Source organism: Helicoverpa armigera, chromosome 26 (assembly GCF_030705265.1).
Source record: "Helicoverpa armigera isolate CAAS_96S chromosome 26, ASM3070526v1, whole genome shotgun sequence".
Classification (NCBI taxonomy): domain Eukaryota; kingdom Metazoa; phylum Arthropoda; class Insecta; order Lepidoptera; family Noctuidae; genus Helicoverpa; species Helicoverpa armigera.
The window spans coordinates 95,500-117,910 of NC_087145.1; the positions used below are offsets into that span (position 1 = coordinate 95,500).

A 22,411-nucleotide genomic window follows, 5' to 3' on the forward strand; every position below is an offset into this window, starting at 1 on the left:
TTCTTTTGATAAAACTTCACGCAACTTGAATTTCCAAATCCAATTGAAATTTTCACCTTATTCAAAGAAATATAATAATTTTCTACGTGTTATAAATGTCATCGTAGTTCTAGAATCTAGGATATCTCATAAAATTGGCAAAAAATATTAGTTGCCTAGTACCTAAGCAATGTTGTTTGAACATAACGTTGTGTGAGTGACATGGCGTCGGAAACATCGGAGCGTAGTCAAGGCTCCAAGCAATCATATCGGATGACTTGGATAGGTAAAGTCATCAGTGACGTCACACACTACGCTGCACACGATCTGCAAGTGGATACAGCTAGTGTACGCCAGCGCCATCTATGTACGAATTGCGAACTAGGCAGCGAGCTGTTTGGAAACGTTGGTCCTAAATAATAGCGAGGCAGCAGCGAGCGAGGGCCGCACAAAGCGCCAGGGCAGAGCTGCTGACACACGCTCCGTGCACCTGCGCGGCTGCGCCACCCGACCCGGCGGCACATACATACCTACCTACTGCGTGCACACACTCCGGCTTTGCTCAGCCGGCTTCCAGTTTTGTATTTTGCCTAATTGTGACCCTGAACTCGATTGTATCCTTTAGCAACAATCTACTTAAAAATATTTCACTAACCCTTCTCGCAGGGTATGAGCATGTAACAAGCTAAAATTCCAAATAGTCGAGTTATGGCTGAGTGTCGGAACATTAATGTTCACACTACCGACTAGCCATAAATTGGACAAGCAACAAGAATTGAGATTCCCAAAGTAACGGGAAATTTTCAAACCCGCTTGAACGGTATGATTGCATTCTTATTATTGTAGAAGAGGATGATAGCTGCGTGAGCTAAGTTGAAGTGTGCACGGATCCTCGCAGAGCAAGGCGCCTTGTATGTAGCTAACTATAGTTTATAACCACGAGTGGTCCACAGCATGTGGAATCACGACACTAGCGTTAGGCAGAGGGGTCAAATTGCTTTACTAGGTATTCTTATCATTCGCTATTGACACCCGATGGTATATGTGGTGAATATGAAGGTTTCACCACTGTTGTCACTTATGTTGTGATAAGTTTACCAAAAACGCTCTCGACATAAATTCTGCTGCTATCCGAAAAAATATTTAAGAGCAGAAAGGCTTTTATTAATTTTAATATGCGACATTATCTTATTATCTGATGAACACTATATTCATCAAATCGTGTTGTTAGTGCATATTACATTTAATTGGAAATTGCTGATAGATAAGTGTTGCATTCGGTGGGAGCGCGGGTGTCGTCAATATAACAAGTATTGGCTCATCATTAGCGGTAATAAGGCCGTCCATGCTGTATGCTCCGTTGCGTCAAATTCAGTGTGTGACGTAGCGCGCACGTTACGTGACTAATCTGTGTAAAAAAATCTCGCGTTGATACCACTTGCTATGATTAGCCCATAAGCAAGATTTGCCGTTTGCCGTGTTTCACGGCGTATGAATCAAACGAGCCAATAACTTGAACGTAGCACACGTTGCAAGCATTAGAACAAGAAAGTCGTAACCTTCACCCACAACAGTAGACTCGTGCAATGTTCTTCCATAAAGGAATCTGCAACTCGTGTTTTTGTTTTGTGGGGGAGTAATAAGAAGTCCTTAAAATGTAAACACTTATACATTCTCCCAATGAGAAAATCTTGAGAGAACAGAAGTGCTGCTTCTGAAATCAAAAAGAAGAAAACGTGAGTAGCGCTATACAGCGTGTGTTCATTCATACCCTCGCCGGCTGGCCGCCAGTCGAATCCCATTCGCCTTGCTGTTCGAACTTGCCCGTCTCTCGGAACTGTGTCTCGAAACGCAATTACCTAAGCGTTTACACGTGCTAGTGGTAGTTAAAGATATAAAAACGCACAACTCCGCAGCGCACTCCGCGCAAATTCGTCAGACATTGGCCTATGACCCGCGACTAGGGTTGCTAGGCGAATATGCAAATTAAATACGTTCATTCGGCATTTAGACTTACCAAATAGGAAGATAGGAATATAACAAACTTTGCTCCAACATTAAAGGCCATGGGTCCTTGTGCTCCATGCGGCGCTCCTGCAAGTAACACGTAGGTCGTAGGTACTAGCTCAGTTAAACATAAACGAACGACATTATTCCACGGCATGTCCGTATTTCAGACGAACACATACAGTTAACAAGTATAATTCTACACAGAAAACTTGTGACCTCGATCCTTTTTCGAGTGGAAAGTAAATTGAACGTGTTTATCCAAATGGTGTTAGTGTTGGATTAGCTGATTAAGTTGTCCATAAGGTCTGAATAGTTGCAGCGTCGCAAGGCAGTACGGAAGCCATGCTCCACGGCGCACTAACGCAGCCCTGCCTTGACACTTGACATTACTCTATCAAGCCCATTGTGCCGAACACACGCTATTCACTTATAAAAAGTTTTTCCGTCGAGAACGGAAACCGTACCGCCACGCAAATTTATTCGTCCGTAGTCCGATCTCGTAGGCAGACAGATACCTACGTATAGCGCGTCACACTTTGAAGACTTGTTACTCCGCCACCTGATGTACCCACTACATCTATACGTCTACCTATAGCTGTAGCCAAGTGCAAGTGTTTATAACTTGCTAATGAGCTCAAAACCAGTTTTTAAAGCAAAGCCCGGCCTGGCAATCTGTCTTCTTAGCTAACTGCAGTCCAAGGCTGTGGGCGCGAGTCTCTCTAAAGAAGCCTATCATTGAACATAAAGGAAAAACGGCACTAAAACAATATGTTAACTTCTATTGTAGTAGTAGGAAGTGTTTATTTTGTCTGCAAGTAGTGTGCCAAAACCGTTTACGCTCAAAAAATATCGTGCACACACTAACTGCGCTCGCAAACCTGACGAGTTGACAGTAAATAGCCAGCCATCGGAAGGACTTTCTACCTGACGGATACCAGCATATTCCGCGGTACTACCTGCAGTAGTGGCACTGTACAACACTCATTAGATAAATCATAACTTCGCCGATACTTTTGGAAACGCGTGGCCAATGTGTTGTTAACAATTTTAAGGCTTCACATTGTTACTAGAAAAAGTTAGTAGTGACGCAATAGATCCAATTCTTCAAAATGTTTAGTTAACAAAGAACATTGTATCGAAATTATACTCAAAAAGAAGTCCATCAAATACTTGGCAAAGTTTTTCAATAGGGAGTATCAATGGAACTCGTAGAAGCTTTTAAAAATGATAGAAATGTTGATGAACGCAATCGTGAGCTGTGGGCAGCGGCACTGCGCTGATGAGCCCCGGCGACTCACTGTTGCTAGCAAGGAGGGACAGGACAGCGTTTATCACATACAACATTCAGCGGCGAGGTACAAAGATACGGAGTACTTAACAAGTGTGTGCCGTCAGATCGCGCGACCGCCATCGATCCGAACCATAGCAACGGCAGCGTCGAAACAAGACACACTGGCTCTCCCAGCCGGCCTGCTTTGCTTACATAACTACTATATACCTACCTACTGTTCGCAAAAACTCATTTACGAAACGCACACACTTGCCTAATTAACTATTCCGAGATAGCACCGCATGCTCCTTGCTTGTATCGGTACCTGGCTGCCTGCTCAACTGTTTTTAATCCGATAAGTGTCGCTTACGTGCGCCATCCTAGGATCATTTGTTTATCTGCAGCTGAGCCTGAGAGGCCCATAACAGCTCTCTTCTCTAAGATGATAATTAAGTTAACGAGTATATGAGCAATGAGCCTGCTAAATTGGCACAAAGTGGAAAGTACGTTTGATAGCTGTTTAGATGATGCCGCTTAATAGGTGTTTTTGAGTGAATTAATAATTGGTGTTAGTACTGGCGTAATAAATGAAATCCTGGCACATAGGTTCGTGTATCGCACGGCTCACACCCACACGGCGGCGGCGTGTGTGTGTGTGCGTGTAGTGTCGGTTGGCGTGATGCGGCCGGGTTCGTTTTTACGGGCGGCCGGTCACCTCCCAGTGCGTCTCCCTGTCACTCGTAGGACGAAACCTTTATCATAGCATCGACCGACACCGCTCAATGACAAGCACGCATACATACACACGAACACGCCATTAGCCGCAGGACTTAATAATAATAATAGAATTGCTTTAAAGAAAACTCCTATTTGCACGATGGTTAAGCACACATTACGATTTACCTTATTTGTCGGCAAATCATTTCGTCCGATTTCCGTCCATCGAACATGTGCATACGAATTCATGATGAGCTAAACAGGTAACGGTACCTAATATAACGTTAATTTTACTTGACTGCCAACGTTCAGAAAAATGGCTATTTGTGCAATCCATGCACGGCTTAGTTTATTAAAAATGCGCGAGTGAGTACAAGAGTAGATGCGACATGATAGCACAGAGCGCTCGTGTGTGCGCTATGTACTGTTTATATCTGCAGGAGGAAGTGTCCTCCCTCGCTGACGATGACGTGTCAGCGCGCCGCGCACACAACTACGTTGCAATTTAATTGTACACCATTTCTAGTTCTAAACGCGAGGTTTTCAAAGCGGGTCAATAAGAGTTTGGAAATGAGGCTCCGCTCCGGCTGGTTTCGTATTCGCAGCGCACGGCAACCGGCGCAAGCCGAGCTGCTAGCAACGAGCGTCGAGATAAAGAGCTCGTTCGTCAAGCGCCGACGACTCGGCACTCGGCGCGATATATCTACCTATACCATAGCAGTATTACGTTCTATAAGTAGTAGGAGAGTAAGTGCGCCTGCCGGAGTTATCACAATTCACAACGTGCGGCGTGGGGCTTAATCATCGAGTCAATATCTGCCGCGTTATCTGCACAGAAGTGGGTCGTTGACTGGTCTTCTCGAGCCCGCTGTGACTCGCGCACCCGGCTGCCGCCAACCTACGTCTTACACAACGCATTGTGCCTCGACCTTCAGGTCAAAACATATTGAAATTACGGATTTTAAACCTGCAGATGTATTCTTTAAGATTTCTAAATACGGCGTCATTTTCAGTATAATGTGCTCAGCGTCGTCAGAAATACTAGTCGTTTTTTGTGTCCTGGATTGAAGCTAGGGTTGTGTTGCACTGGTCATTTGTCCTCCGCCGAGGTAGTAAAATGCAAGCTGTCGTAAGAACGCAGGCACAGATAAGCGAGAGCGGCGCGCCCTGATACGCGCTCAGTCTCAAGTCTTACACATGAACAATATCTGTTGGAGTCGGCACGTACCGGCGGCTCCCGACGCGCTCGTGTTGCGCTCCACATGTACATAAATACGTTAGAGGCGCACCCCACCTGCCGCCATCGGCACATTCTCAGATTCCACCCCTGTGCTCCGCCGGCACCCACGACCCGACAACCGCAATCACATTCTATACGTTTGCATCCACACCTGTTCATGTTGCCATCAATTCATTTATTATAACTCTATTATCCTACAAATTAGCATTTACATCAGAACATTTAAATAAACAATTCATTTTAGTAAATAGTTGATAAATAGTTACATAACGGCATACTAATATCGCTACTATATGTTTACTACATCAATTCCAATAACAAGTAAGTAGTGGGTAATAATTCAAGAGAACACTTTTATGAATGGAGCTCGTTGAGCGCGCCGGTTATGTTTATTACATGTGGCATAATGTCCGATGCGAGTGCGGCCACTCATACGACCAGCTGATCTAAATATTCCACCGGCAGTTTGTGCCGTATCGTGGCTCCGCACGGTCAAGTTTCCTCTGACATATCGAGTGGTTCAATCACCGCGCGCTACTCGAGCCACTGCGAGCTTTATTCCACGTCGTGTGCACACTGCGAGGAATTCGCGTGAGAGTCACCAGCGAAATGTGCGTGACCAAAGACGTTAGGCCGACGTCGGCCACTGCTGTCCACCGCGCACATTTATCAAAGGAACGATGATCCGTCGCCACAAATCAGCCAGTCGACACGATCAGCCGCGTGACACTCTTTCGAATGAAATATTTGTACTGCGTGCCGCGGAATGTGTGCACCGAGCCCCTCCGTGCTGCACCCAACACTCGCACAAATTCTAGCAAAAATGTTACGACCAGCTTCGAACAGATCGAAGCTTTTTGACCGAACTTTACTGCGAATGTTGTAATAAACTCAATTCCAAATCAACATGATGCGTTAATTCACGGCTCGTTGCGGCGATAAAAGTAAAATAAGGTATTTATTTAATGAACATTATGGCGGCAATTTGCTTAAGATTAATTTTATGTTATTGCACGTAATCTGTGCTAATAGGGAACAATAACATAAAACACCGTTCGGAACTGCGGCGCGCTGCTCAGTATTTATGTTGTTATAAGTTTATAATCTATTGAGCTTTGTAACGAGGTTTATTGTGAAAAAGAGTTAACTGAACTGATGGATTGGGAGAAAACAGTTGAAACATGTTGTTTTTGTTCTCCGAATAGAGTTTGTTCGTCAATGCCACGTGTGTATGTACTACTATTGTATTTTACCATGTAAGTGAATAATATGATGTGCGATTTCCAGGGAGGAGGGCGAAGAGAAGCCGAAGCCGACAGAGAACCAAGACGACGGGTACGAGACGAGCAACAGCGGCGAGGCGGCGCGCCGCAAGCCCTCGAGCGCGGAGGGCTCGCCCGCGCCGCCCGCCGCGCCCTCGCCGCCGCCCGACCCGCCCTACGAGCCGCTGCTGCGCCACTACGAGCCCGAGCCGGAGCCCTACCGGCACTTCGAGCCGCCCGCGCCGCCGCCGCCGCAGCCCGAGCCGCAGTACCAGCACTTCCCGTTCCCCAAGTACGCGGGCGACCCGTACGCCTTCAAGCGCGAGCCCGAGGTGCCGTACGACATGAGCCAGCACCACCAGTACGCGCAAGGCAAGCGCGACGACGACCTCTACAACGGCATCAAGCGCGAGTGCGACGACCCCTACTCCTTCGTGGAGGAGGAGGCCATGTGCGCCATGCTGGGCCAGCCGCAGCCGCACGCCGTGCCGCACCTGCCGCACCACGACCACCACATGCTGCACCCGCACCAGCTGCTGCTCAACCAGCCCAAGAAGCGCGGCCGCAAGAAGAAGATCAAGGACGAGAACGGGTCAGTCCATGAATCGCTATTCAACACTAATCATGTTTGTCATCATCTAATTCTCGTGAAATTAAACCCCTTTTAAAAGCATTCATCAGCAGTAATACGCAAAACGTCATAGGTTTTGAATAGTCATAATTTTAAAGAGCATAGTATCATCGTAGGCAGAGTGTAGAGTTGTAGCAGCTTATCGCTAGTAGCACACGTCGGGTGTCGGCGCGAGGGTGGTGCAGCACGGTGACACAATTAGTGCGTGCGTGCGGCCGCTGACCCCGCCCGAATTAGCGAGCCGCGCGACCCACTTCCCGCGCCGGAACCCGCTGGAGCCCTGCGCTCCGGCCATAGACCACCTAATGCGTTTTGTATTTCCGTCCCGCTATATTCGGGATCACCCTCTCATTGTGTTACGGACCTCACCCGTCTTCTCATTCAACAAATACCAACTAGACCACGTTGCAACGTGCTGAGGCAAGCTAACGAGGACTCTTAATCTCTTCTTATTAGACTGTAGGCTCCCCAAATTAGTGACGAGAAAGAATGAGGCTGAAACAGTTATCAAACATAATTACAGCTTATTTCATAGTTGAAACTGATGATGTAAATGTTATGTAGTGGCGCGTATGTCCCTAGCGCGGGTGATAGCGGCGTCAACACGCGCGCTAGTGAGCGTTGTTGTGTAGCCCGGCCGCGGTGCGCGCACGCCGCTCATGTGTTTACGTCGCCGGAGTATTTCGGTACCGGAACCGATGCCGCACTATCGCTAGCCAAAAATCCGAGCGAAATAATCAGATCAAGGTGGAATCGTTGAAACGGAAAGCTGATGATTTTCACTTTCTATCACAATTCATTTGTTTAGAACCGCGAGACGTGGAAACCGATTGTCACGGTGACGGCGGCCGGCGAACGCGCCGCCTGCGCACCACCGCTCGCCGACGGTCTGCTCCGCCATGTACATACGTGCATTCTAACACATAGCTCTTCAAACCTTAGAGCGATATTGCCATTTGACAGCAGGGATAGAACCGCTATGTAGGTTTCAATCTCCAAAATTATAACAACAGTTTTGGGTCACGCAGTCAACTATCTACATAAAACTAGATCTGTAGAAACGATTACTGGGTCAAACGTATAATGTTTAGCGAATATTCTAAACTTAGTTCAGAGGAGTGTGCCCGCGCCGCTGCACCAGAGCCTCGAGAAAGTAAAATGCAATAGAAAAACGAAAGAAAAACATCAGTGAGCCAGACAGTGTGACAATACTTTCACGACGACAAATGCAAATGTGTTGCACGCTTTTATATGCACTTTGTTTGCGGACAATGGTGTCTGCAGGCAGCGGGCAGCGCGGCCGCCGGCCTGCTGTACTATTCATTTGATTCGGTCGTCAAGGCCCATGTATTACAGAGCATTCGCTTTAAAGTATAATGTTTAACATAGTTATCGGCAAGCGGCGCGGCCGTGTCCGCAGATGTACTCCCGGAAGTTCCGGGATGACTGCTAGATTACACTCAGTACACGCGACCTCATCACTTTATACAATGCTGCCTCGTTTCTATTCCACAGCTTAACACCTAGTAGCTTGAAGGTCATTCTTCTACTGTTAGTACTTGATTACGTTGAATACTTGAAGCTAAACTTCTATTCCCCCAGGGACCCCTCGTCACTTTCTAAACTGCTAATCATAATTTGACAAATGACTATATATTGTAGGAAGAGTCTACAGGTTACTGTCGAATTAGAAGCTTCATGTAAGACAATGTCAAAGATGCCGTAGTTACAATAGGAAAAATGATTAATAAACACAATCCTTAACAATAATCTTAAACCCATCACAAAGAATAACTGAAGACGGATGATAACAAGAAAATATTCCTGACGTACTATGCCACCGTATTTAGGCATGTGCTAACTCAATATTATCTTATATCTATCTAGTTCAAAAGTTCTTGTGTTCCAACAGAGATATTTTCTTGTTTCATACCAGAACAGTTCGATATTTTTGTTATAAGTACTGTATAATAGTTTAGCTGGCACCGGTAAACAATAAGCCAAATCTTCGTACTCGCATCATTATGAGGCCTTCCCGCCGTTCTCTAGAAATCTTTTTTTTAAAGAAGCAACATGTATGTAGGTAACGTCCCCGTTCGCTCTGACGCCAAACTCCTCGCCGAGACCTCTATCTCTTTCCAATCGGGCTAAATTCATGTAACAGTGGAGGTGCTGTCTGTTTGTGTGTGAACGAACTCAACGAGCCAGCCGTTTGGCTGTGCTGGCACCTTAACGAACAACTGTACTGCCACATCAAACCTCTCGTAATCACATAACTGCACATTTACCGCGCCGCAATAATTTCTAAAGAAAACTCGCCACCAATGAAAGTTGCACTCGGACACTCGATAGATTTCATTATTGTATAATGGATATCTACGAAATGTATACGGCGAGGCACTTCATTATCGGAACACAATTGGAAAAGCTCCCATTGACGGCAGGCCAGGTTTCATGTGCACTTGTCCCCCGGCGTATGCGATGTCAGGCGCTCAGACGGAGCCACGAAGTAGCGCATCCAGCCCTCATGTACACTTTATTGCTTCTTCTTAAACTCACGTGTGCAGCAATGAATAATCGACATAATGAATCCGATATGTTGGATCCCTCTGAATATGAGCAGGTTCCTCGGTGACGGTTAGCATAATGTTTGCACTCGGATGACACCCGGAGTGATGAAGCTTATTGTTTGCCGGCGACCACTTGACCACAAGTGCGAACTCAACGTTGTAATAATATTGCGTAACATTGCAAGCCCTCTTAGTGGAGTCAACTACATGTGGTGAGTTGCAACACTTACAACAACTTTTCACACAAGTTTACTTACTTTAAGAGTTATTGCTCAGAATCTGTTGTTTAACCCATGCTTTCTCTGGAATACGGCACACGATCCGATCAAACATTGCAATCGGGCTCATTGATTATGCTGTAAAATCAATTAAAAAGTATTATTAAAGAGTTTAATATGTTCTTTATAATAATATTAATACATTCAACGGCTCCTTCAAGGCATCTTAATGATAGTTCGGAATGCTATTTATTGGCTTAATTGATTTGTGAATAGTAATGTATGGGTTGTGACAGCTAGTGTAGGATGATGGTGGACATGTGGACATTGTGTGTGAGGAGCGCTGGTGACTGGTGGTTGTTCCCAGCATGGAGATGAAGCCGGAGGGCGGGCTGGAGGGCGTGGTGGCGCGGCCCGTCAAGGAGCGCAAGAAGCACGACCGCTTCAACGGCATGAGCGAGGAGGAGGTGTCGCGCCGCACGCTGCCCGACCACCTCGCGGAGAACCTCGACATCATCATTGTGAGTATGATCGCCGTTTCATTATTCTCTCTAGACTATACCCTGTAGAACCCAGTAGCGTAGCTCCTCTAGACACGTGCACGTCACATATTCGGAAACTGGTCGCTGCACATCGCGAACCTGTTAGCTAAACTAATTATAAATTATACAGTATGCTGACCCCTCACCTGGCACACTCTATGCTAATTCCTAACATACGGGTTTTTTCCTGATGCCGCATTTGCATTGCGTGGCGGATACGCCGAATATCACGTCTGCACGAATCGACATCAACAAGCCCAAATATTACATCTACGCTTAATGTTCTAATCTATGCACTGTAAAGAAAATACTCTGTACATCATGCACTAGTGTACTCATTCCGATAAAAAGAAAAGTACTTATTTGCACGAGTTTTTGTGTACTAAACGACCACTGTTTTTATATTCGTCTAGTTTTACTGAAATAGTTTTTGTACTTTTCTATATTAAGTGGGACCTGTCGTAACGAATTGTCTGCCTAGACAACGCCTTTAATGGCATAACAGAAATAAAAGTGCAACTACTACTCTTAATTTCTTAAATTTTATAACGGGCATGTAGACAAACGGATGACATTGTTTATAATTTTTCCAGGCTCCCGATAACTTTCTATTGGTTAGAAAGCTAAAAAGGTTTTGCAATAACCTTACTTGCATGATGTCTTTATCTCTAATGTCCTACATTATAGATGTTAGGTAGTAAGTAGTTGTATGTACATGTATCTACAAAAGCATTGTTGCACAGATCGGCATCAACCCGGGGCTGTTCGCGGCGTACAAGGGGCACCACTACGCGGGCCCAGGCAACCACTTCTGGAAGTGCCTGTACCTGTCCGGCCTCACGCGCGAGCAGATGAGCGCCGACGAAGACTACAAGGTATCTCGCGGATTATTTTACCTAACATTTTCTATGACGCCAGAAGCTATACACTGATTGCTAAATGTAATAATAATACGGACCACGAAGATGCTGGGAGATGGTCAGATATTTTTAGTTTCTTTTAGGAAATCCTAGGGGGAAAAAACGCAATAATAACTCAATGGCACGCGTGGGCATCGCTGCACAGCATGGCAACTCCACAAAATGCATTCTAATTTACTGCATGAATTGAACTGAGCAAGGAATTTTATTTTGTCAGTGTGACTATTAAAATCATTTGTCGATCAATACACATTCAATGATTGTTGACTTTTTTTCAATCTTAAATAGAATCGAACCAAGGTAAATGCACTTTCAGTGTGACGGCTGTTAGTCAATTTATAACGCAGTTTCTTATAGCTCGTAGGTTAGTGTCCGGCGCAGATAAAATGGCGGCTTTACCGAACCGAGCCTTGCAGTTAAAGTTAATGAAACGACGCCGCCTGTTTCACGATAGTAATAGATAGAAGACTCGTAAATATTGTTGTGTGTAATGAGTCATATTGGCACGTCACACGTTTACAAACATGAGGCTACGGTGCGCGCTCACTACCACTATTAATAGTGGAGACGTCGCCGCGTGCATACTGATGAGCGAGTGTTAGCGACAACCTTGTGTAGCAGCCGCCAGCCGCCGCTGCCTCACGCAGACACAAACACTTTCTTCTCACTATACATACATGGGTATACTACACTAATTAATGATATCATGTCAATATCATCCCATGCCAACTCCATCTTGAATTTTTAACTCAGTTTTTAAATATTCCCACGTTATTTATTTTAAATGAGAAGTAGGTACACAAAAGATAAAGTTCGCACAGTAAGCACAGTGTATTGTTCTTTCCAGCTGCTAAACTTCGGCATCGGCTTCACGAACATGGTGGCGCGGCCCACGAAGGGCAGCGCGGACCTGACGCGGCGCGAGATCAAGGAGGGCTCGGCCATCCTGCTGGAGAAGCTGCAGACCTTCCGCCCCAAGGTGGCCGTCTTCAACGGCAAGCTCATCTACGAGGTCTTCTCCGGGAAGAAGGACTTCTGCTTCGGCAAGCAGCCCGACACCATTGCCGGGACTAACACTGTGAGTTATTATACTAAAAAGAAATAATGGATGCCTCGTTATCATCACCATTTTGACAACTATTTTTGGATTAGTTTCCATTGTAATGGTACACTTTTATAATGACCGCATGTACCACTAACTAAAATATAATAAACAAAACAAGTGGACTGTTCCATCAATGTTCCATAAACGAATATATTATGATAAACATAGCAATACTTTTTCCTCACCACACGAAGGTAGATTGGTAGAGAACACCTAAGGCGTTAAGTCCGTCATTGTATATTATGTGAAAGAGATATTAAATAAATGAATGAGACGAGATGCGGTCGCAAGCCAGCCCGTAGTCTGGAAGTTGGTGATTGATACACCCGTGCATCGTAGAGCACACATCGTTAATGTCGGACCTTGCTTGGTCCCATCGGGCGCAGAGAGTGAAGGAATATGTCCTGCACAGCTGGCTGATGTCCTCATATGACAACAGCCGCCGTGGCCGAAATCGGCCTTGGAAATATTATTAACAAAGATGTGTGTTGCAGTACATGTGGGTGATGCCGTCGTCGTCGGCGCGGTGCGCGCAGCTGCCGCGGGCGGCGGACAAGGTGCCGTTCTACGCGGCGCTCAAGAAGTTCCGCGACTACCTCAACGGCCTGGTGCCGCACGTCGACGAGCACGAGCTGGTCTTCCCCGACAACACCTCGCGCCGCCCGCAGGAGGAGATGGAGATCCGACGGTCAGTCATCACACACACACACTACCAGTACCCGGCCACGCCAGGCCTCATTCTTCCTTAATACTAACACACTTTTATAGTCTGCTAACATACCAGCACCTTCTAAACTCTGAAGGATTTCACAAAAATATCAAAGCAGAGACAGCGCAGCTCTCCATCACTTCTTTAAGTTTTACATTTATTCAAAATAGGATATCTTTACAAGACTTTCTATTTATATGTACATTTTTGTGCAAAATAAAGTATATTACCAATAACCAAAACAATATTAACCTACATGTCATTGAAATCGATAAGTATTTAATATACAATACAATGTTCTTTTCCACATAGTGTACTTTCATTAAAATGTAATATCTACACACAGAGAGAGAGACTGGTTTGCCAAAAAACGCTGCCTTCCTGCCTTACAGTTTGATATACCCGACGAATCGGTTGCTGACACCAAGTTTTAAACAAAAATACAGTTTTACACAATGAAGAACCGCTGGAGCGATTTTGTGCAAACTTCACATAAACCATCTACTAAATAGTCCGAATATAGCCTGAACATTTGGTTTGTATAGGCGAGCCCGTTTTTGAGTTGTAAAATTACAACGAAAAGTGTCTTATGTATATTTTTATATACATATGTGTATAGAATATAGATTCCAAGTTTCAAACAATTCCAAGAGAACATTCAATAATACTAGAAAATAAGTATTAACAATGAATAAAAGTCCAATCCAAGGGTTTTGCATTTTCTTAAGCATTCTCACACACTTTTTACCTGGCTATTAAGAGAAAAAAAAAACCCGAAACAATAGGGTATAATTCGGTAGGTATTTGACAACGAGTCAAATCAAGTACTTTTTATGAACTGTCAAAAACGGTTACTTTCTATGCAATTTGTGTGAAAATGTGAAATATGACGTCACAGATTTTTCACATCAAGGTGTGTATTTATTTTCCTTAAAACAACGAGAAAAAATAAATATATTTTTTCCATCACATCGATAAATGAAAGTGTCCTTATTTTAGGATGCTTTGCCAAACGATAAAGTATTTTATTTTGGACCTAGTCAAACACCCAGTTGTATCAGGACACCCCCCGCCAGACCAATTCGTGGGCTGCTCACACAATACACACAAATTGTTCGAGGAATATGTTTCTTGTAAGAATACTTCAACACTGACACTGTGTAACAAACACATATGCATACAGAGCCATTTATAAATACTGAACTAAAGTTATCAGTATCTTCAGTCAGTCGATGTCGTTAGCTAGAAATCTATATTTTTGCCAGATTGAACTGACTCTATAAATCATTGATAAGTTACTATCATCCCGATAGCTATAATTTGTCATCTTTAGTACATCTTAAGTACACTACACTACTGACAGCGTCTCAGGACTTGTTTAAAGAAATATGCTGTTCTGTGAGCCGTTTAGATTGAAAGCCGCCCCTAACATAGCGGTCCAGGATAGTTGGAAAACAGGCGACGATGTCTGTAGTCGCGAGTGCTGCGACCAATCTGCCAACACAAATCTGTCTCTTATAGCTCAATTACATAGTTTCCTTAATGTAGCCACATAAGTGTTGGTCCTCCGTAGTCACTGTCCTTTGTATATCGTAAGCACCATGCCACTTCACTCACCGCTACCTTCTCTGGAGTGAGATACATTTGTCACCAAACTGGCTTGAAACTTAGTTGTCCATTTGGAACTTTATGTTAACAACGAAATTGTGTAATGCTTAATTAAGTAAATGTTCACTTATTGTAATGTTTCTTTTTATCAAATCTGTGTTAACTTCGCCGTAACTAACGATGATAATCAGAATTGTATGTTAAAATAAATTACACACAGTAAGAAAAAACTAAACAAAATAAATATAACGTGTGACATATAAACCTTAGAATTCCAATTGGTATCGAAGCCGTCACGACACGCTGGGCACTTCCCGATTGTTAAAGATTTTTAGTTTTTGTACTGATCGAACTTAGCCCATTTATTTCAAATTTATCGATTGTTTCAGCCAAGCCAGCAGGTAATATAACTCGCTGCCAGTTAACAAAACCCTCGAGTAGTTTCACAATACATAACGATTACATTATAGCCTATACAAACAGTCGGTTTGATGAACGTATTAGTTGAGACTTGTCTCTCTGCTGATGTTGCTCTGCGGAGTAGACGTAGGGAGCGATGCTACCGTGTAGCCGAGGGTTGAGTTAAACCTGCACGCTGTTGTTACGTAGGCGATGATATCCCCGCGCCGCGCTGCGGACACCACGAGCGTGTTCCGCGGCGCGGCGCGGACGGCACGCGCGGCTGCACGACCTCACTGTCCGCTGCGTCCGCGCGGAGCCGCGCTTGCTAGTAGCTCCCCACCCGCACATACATGCATGCTGGGACTCCTGCCTGCCCGCGCGTGTCGGCTTAATTCAACCACTTATAAGTTCTACCTACGTTTCTGGGTTGGTTACGTTTGGTGACAAATATATTTACACACTCGTATGTCAGCCCCGTGTCATTGGCCGATAATATAACGCGCCGGTGGCATGCGAGGTACGGTAGACTGGTAGCGTAGGGCGCAGACGAGTGAGCGAGGCACGTTGCAGACTGACGATGGAGCCGGAGCCGGGCGACACCATCATCCTGGAGGACGGCACGGAGGTGCCGCTCAAGAAGAAGCGCGGCCGCCCCAAGAAGGTGAAGCTCGAGAACGGCGAGGTGGCGCCCGCCGCCCCGCGCCAGCCCCGCGCCCCGCGCCCGCCGCCCTCGCTCGACCCCTCCGACCAGCCGCCCAAGAAGAAGCGGGGCCGCCCCAAGAAGATCCGCCCCGAGGAGCAGCAGTTCCTGCTGCAGCACCAGCAGCATCAGCAGCACCAACAGCAGCAGCAGGTGAGCGGGGTAACACACAATGCCTTCATTTGTCATTTTCAAATGGATGAAATTTCGTAAAATTATAATTGTTTATAAAAATTGAACAGATTAGGTAGAAAGAACCTTTTTTAGGATCGTTACCTAGGAATATAAACGATAGTTTTAAATACCGGAATTAAAAAAAAATTAAGTGTTTCAATTTTGTCCCAACGGATTTATTTTCTATTTTTGTACACATATAATAAAGAAAGAAGATAGGAAAGAAAGAATTTACAAAGGTAAATGACATTGTATGTTTGCTTAGACGAACGCGATGGTGCAGCAGAGCAGCGGGCTGTCGGCGCTGCAGCCGGTGGCGGGGCACGGCGGCGCGGCGCACGACGGCTACCTGGCGGACTTCCCCGCGCCCATGTACCACCAGCAGCACGCGCCGCACCAGCAGCTCACCAACGACGCCGGCAACTACTTCCAGCAGCAGCCGCCCAACTCAGGTCTGCCACACGCAGCGTCACATTACCCTAACTTTCATGTGTTGGAAAGTTTTTATTTTCTAACTTATCTAAAGATGTAATTATCTAGTGTTTCGGTAAATGGATAAACAAAATCATATGTTTATGAAAATTTTGGACTTTTGCTTTGCTACAATCAGTATCCGAGGATATCGTCAAGCTTGTGTAGTTTTTGGGTAAAGTTGACTCGTTCTGTGGCGCAGGCATGGAGTCGCCGCTGGAGGTGTCGGCGCCGCTGGGCATGACGCGCGCGTACGGGTCGCCGGGTGCGTACGGGTCGCCGCGCGGCGTGTACGCGTCGCCGCGCTCGCAGGGCTACTCGCCGTCGCCCGCGCGGCCCGCCGGCACGCCGCAGCCCGCCGAGCTGCTGCACGCCTTCCCCGCCAGCCCCGCCGCCTTCCCCGCCGTGTCGCCGCGCCGGCTCGGGCTATGGCTCGCCCGCGCCGCGTCTGCGGCCGCTCGCCGCTGTACGCGCACTCGCCCGCGCCCTACGCGCCGCAGCACTCGCCCGCGCCGCCGCCCGCGCGCTACGCCATGTCGCCGGCGCAGCACTACTCGCACTCGCCCGCGCCCGTGCAGGCGCCGCGGCCCTACTCGCGCTCGCCGGCGCCGGGCAGCGGCACCACGCCCTTCCCGGCCGCGTCGCCCGCCGCGCTGCACAGCTACACGCCGTCGCCCGCGCACACGCCCTACAGCCAGCACTCCTCGCCCGCGCCCTCGCGCACCCCCACCTACACCGACACGCACCACTTCGCGCCGCAGGTATGCATACGCCCTGCATTACATACTACAATCTTTGAACATTTTTTCAACCATCCCTATTACTCAGAAGAAAGAAACATTTATTTGCATAGAACATAGGTGGTACAAGTTTCTACAGAAGTTAAAAGTTCTAGCCATATTCTGCCCAACTTGGCATGCAAATATTTTTACGATATCCATGAATAAACTATAGTGAAGACCACTTGAAAATTCATTAAAAATTAGTCACGAGATATTCATATTACGATAAGGAATGTGTGAGTGAGAAAAGCTTGTATTTGGTAGGGCGGCAGCGGCACGAGCGGCAGCGGCAGCGGCAGCGGGTACGGCGGCGAGCTGTCGCACGAGATCGGCGCCGCCATCTCGTCGCCGGCGGCCGCGTCGCCCGTGGCGCTGGACTTCGAGCCGCCGCGCGACACGCCGGGCCGCGACTCGCCCATGGGCAGCACCGACATGCACCCCGGCTCCAACTCCAACTCCAGCCTCTCCGACTACAACAAGGTCAGTACCTGCTCGTCACACACTACTCCTCATAGCAACCACCCTTGTGCAAAAATGAGATATTTCTTTTTGTACACTTTTATCTTGTTAAAATTTTTTAAAATATTTTAAGTTCATATCTCGTATTTATACCCATGTTCGTACAGCACTGGCATGTTGTTTTCAATATTACAACAGTTACTTATACTTATCTATGTATATGACCTCATTTACCGAGTGTTTTCAATGTATTCTTCATGAAGAACAAAATGACTCTTTCTAGGAAACCCGCCCATTTTTTGTACTACCAAAAACCATTGGCAGATGTTTCAAGGAACCCGAACGTCTCTTTAATTTCACTGATCATTTTGGTCACGCCTACCGTACGTATTTGACCTGCCTACCTTATGGCATGTCTGCTAATGTGTCCTATCTGTCCCCCTACAGACGTCGGCCGGCAGCGAGATGTCCCCGGCGGGCGTGGGCGGCGCGTCGTTCGGCGGCGCGCTGTACGACGGCGAGGCGCGGCTGCACGACCACTACTACCGACAGGACCAGGGTAACTATGCACACAATCACCATTTCAATAAGCCAGATATTAACTTTGCCATCAATTTGCGCATTCAATTCCGTTGCATTGTTTTACATCAAAACAATAGAAATAAAGAAATAAACTAATTGTAATGTCGACAGTAGATACATGAATTAATTTTTTATTTGTTTATTTCATTTATACGACTCTAAGAGTCAATTACATAAATCAAACTAGGTCAACTACATTCCTTTGCGAAAGAAACATAAAAATACAAATAAGAACATAAAATAAAACTTTAAAAGTCAGTAACAATTAAATATGATATAATGAGATGAGACCACGAACTGATGTATAGTGTGTGACATTACAGGCGGCGGCGTGGGCGACAGTCCGCGACTAGACCAGATGCATCAGCACCAGTCCTCCATGTACCCCAACAACTTCAACAGGTCAGTCTCGCTTCCACGACCAGTGAGCTCTGGTCAAAACGGGAGTATATCGGTTCCTAACAAGTGTATATTTATCCCTTCATTTTTCATTTATAAATTAATAAAATGTATTTACGGAAAACTTTTACATAGAATTTTATATTGAAGGCACAGAAAGTTAGACATATTGGGCCTTACTACAAAAACTTTAAACCCTGTTTTACGCTTGTCTAATAAAATTTTGGCCGCAAAATGAACCATATGTCAAAGTCATAATTTGACATTTTTTTAGACAAGGCATAAACTGACGTTTAAAAGTTTTTGTGGTAAGACGGATTATAATTAATACAATTGTATGACTAATTTAAATAAGTTACAAGATGTTTATACTAGGAAGTCAAATCATACTGGTATGTAGCGACCTGCCTGACGTAGGTTTATATAAACCTGTGTTTCATTGAGACCCAAGAGTAAAGTTGTTGAAATTATGAACATAGAAGAGTTTAAATAGGGGCGCGATTCTATTAACTTAACAGAATCGGGCCCCTGGTCTTGATCTATGAACTTCCTTCGTACCTCGTGTGACAGTGTTGTGTCGGTCAGGTCCCCGCCGGCGGGCGGCGGCGAGGCGTTCTCCCCGCTGGGCGCGGCGTTCCGGCCGCCCGACGCGCACACGCCGCACACGCCGCACACGCCGCACGACGACCACCAGCAGCATCTGCACCAGCCCGGTAACATACATACATACAACATCTAACATAACTACAGTAGAATCCGTTTATTATAACTCCGCCTATACCTATTGATCAACTGTTTATTGTGACGTAATTACACTGCGAAGATTGGTTTTCATATAAAATTATTTATGGGTATGATTTAAGCTGTCACCAATTTAATTCATTTTGTGTTTCTTAAATAATAGGGTTTGCCCTCAAAATAGTAGGTTTGTCACCAAATGTAGTCACCAAACAATATAAAATCAATTCTACAATAAAGTACCGAAAATCATGGAGATATGGGGTCAAGTACCAAATAAATGGTTTTGTATGTATTATAATAGGTTTGTCCTAATAGTTTTTAAGCAAACTAATTTAAAGAGATCACCAATAAATCATATATTATATCACTATAAAATTTCATGAAGGTCTAAAAATGTAGGGTGGTCGTCATCATCCTTTCAACCAAAAGAGTCTACTACTTAACTGGTCATGTGCCTCCCCCAAGGGTCTTAATTTCCACAGGTAGTTTAAATATATTTAAATTAAATTTCTAGCTGAATAGTAAATAAAACACTTAATTAAAGTCAAAATAATCAATATTTATCGTTAAAAATAACAATCACTGAATAATCAGCGCTGATTTGGATTTTCAAGGGCGCCCTCTTTTTTTTTCTGGCCGATAAGTAATTTTTTTGCTTCTGGTGGGGGGTTGGCCACCTTTACGCCTATGGCTAATCCGATAATATGCTTGCATCGTATGATCGTACCTACAACCAACCTACAACCCATTCGTTGAGGCCCGAAAGCGCGCCAATTTGTCTCCCTTCCCTTCCTCTTCCCTTTGCACATATTTTCATTAAAATTATAAACTGATATATTAAATTGGTAACGAATACATTATTTTAATAACTGAACGAAATAAAATGTAACTACTGTATTGGTGACAAAATCCTTATCCTTACTAATATTATAAATCGGAAAGTGAGTTTGTTTGTTTGTTTGTTTGTTCCGCTTTCACGCCGTAACTACTGAACCGATTGCTTTGAAATTTTGCAGACGTAAAGTTAGAAGTCCGGATTAAATAATAGGGTACTTTTTATCCCGAAAAAAATAGATATTCCCGAGGGAAAACAAAAATATTGTTTGCTTGATGGATGGATTGTAGATGGCGCTGTGTGTCGTTTAAAACAAGGTAATCTATTGCAAACGAATATAAACATGTAAATTTAGAAGCTAAATGATACGATAATGAATCCCCGAAAATGAGGAATTCCCGAGGGATGACAATGACCATTAATAAAGCACAAGGTCAAATTCTAAGGGTTGCTGGAGTACACTTAGAAAACATTGTTTTTCGCATGGTCAGCTCTATGTAGCGTGTTCCCGGGTTTCCAGTGCCCAAAATCTGCATGTTTTTGCTCCACAAGGGAAAACGTATAATATAGTGTACCATTCAGTTTTGGTTTAACAACTAATCGTATCCAGCGTTACATCGCGCTTCTTAGATTTTTCCGTGGGAATGAGAAGTTTTCTTATAGTTGTGATTTATACCGCAACATAACCGAATTCCACGCGGGCGAAGCCGCGGGCGGAAAGCTAGTAACAAATAAAAAGGAGTCGCAGTCAGGGATCGATTAATCGATTTATTTGGTGACAGATCTACCATTTTGAGCACCAAGCTATTATTTCAGTAATAAAACTATTATTATAAGAACGAAGTTTATATTCATGTAATGCACTACAGTTTTATTGGTAATCCATCTCATATTTTACACATTATATTAACAATAATTTGGTAATTCATACCTGGGAACACTCTTTGTTTATCTGAGAACGAAAATATTTCGTGGCGATAGATCTATTTATTAGGTGATACAACTTGATGACAAATATAAATTTTGGTGACAAAAAATATAGTTCCCATTATTTATTATAAAGTCGGATATGATGACTTCGCCTATGTACAGTGACATGTTTGTTTATGTACATACTGACAAAATGAGAAGATTTTTTTTCTTTCCACGAAATGCTTTGTATAACGTTCGCTTAGTATGACGTTTTTGTTAAGTCCCTTCGATGTCATTATTGTATTTCAATATCGTTCCCTCTAACTATATCGTGTAGGTTCTCCCGGCGAGTACGCGGGCGCGGTGAAGCCGAAGGCGCAGGACGTGGCGTCCAAGTCGCTGTCGGGGCTGGAGTCGCTGGTGGACCAGATCCCCAGCATCGCGGAGGGGCCGGGCGCCGGCGCCGGGCCCGCGCCGCCCGCGCCGCCCGAGCAGGCGCCGGCCGCCGTGGCCGCGCTGCCCGACTACGCGCCCGCGCTCTACCCGCCCTACGGCGCCTACGGCGGCACCGCTTACGGGAACAACGGGTGAGTACATTTATCACTTATTGTTTATTTGGTATGCGCAAACTTACAATGTTACAGATCAATCATATTTAACTCGAATTTTTATGACATTTCTAAAGCATTCGATCAAGTGTACCATAATACTTCATTACATAATAGGCCACTATAAGAGTTATTGGAACACAATTCAGTTTTCATTATTGTATGTTTTAATATGAATTCCAATAAAAAATATAAAAAACTAAATTAATGGTTGAAATTATATCTGGTATAGTAATTAAAATAGGTGTACCGCAAGGTTGAATACTGACTCTTTTGTTGTTCGTCATGTGTATTATCATCATCATTGTGTGCACAGGTACGGCGCGCCGTTCGTGGGCTACGGCTCGGGCTGGGGCACGGCGGTGATGCGGCCGACGCCGGGCTACCTGTCGGAGTGGCAGTACGGCTACCCGGCGGGGGTCCCCGCGGGCTACGCGCCCTACAACGCGCCCTACTACAACGGGTACGCCGGCCCGCCGCCCGCGCACCACCAGCAGGTAGGCGACGTTGAGTCGAGCTCGAGCACTCACATGAGGCAGCGCTAACAGTGAGCACATGTGTTGCA

General features: G+C 45.2%; 1 protein-coding gene across 1 annotated transcript in view; it reads left to right on the top strand.

The window, feature by feature from the left end:
• The window catches only part of LOC110382226 (uncharacterized), a 34,212-nt gene that overhangs the window by 7,204 nt on the left and 4,597 nt on the right, over positions 1–22,411 (top strand). Inside the window, 16 exon segments of the mRNA XM_064041839.1 lie at positions 6,504–7,070; positions 9,865–9,891; positions 10,265–10,418; positions 11,183–11,314; positions 12,207–12,437; positions 12,959–13,152; positions 15,754–16,045; positions 16,323–16,509; positions 16,731–16,972; positions 16,975–17,289; positions 17,575–17,790; positions 18,217–18,328; positions 18,675–18,753; positions 19,336–19,463; positions 21,576–21,825; positions 22,163–22,343. Coding sequence (XP_063897909.1) covers positions 6,504–7,070; positions 9,865–9,891; positions 10,265–10,418; positions 11,183–11,314; positions 12,207–12,437; positions 12,959–13,152; positions 15,754–16,045; positions 16,323–16,509; positions 16,731–16,972; positions 16,975–17,289; positions 17,575–17,790; positions 18,217–18,328; positions 18,675–18,753; positions 19,336–19,463; positions 21,576–21,825; positions 22,163–22,343 — 3,307 coding nt within the window.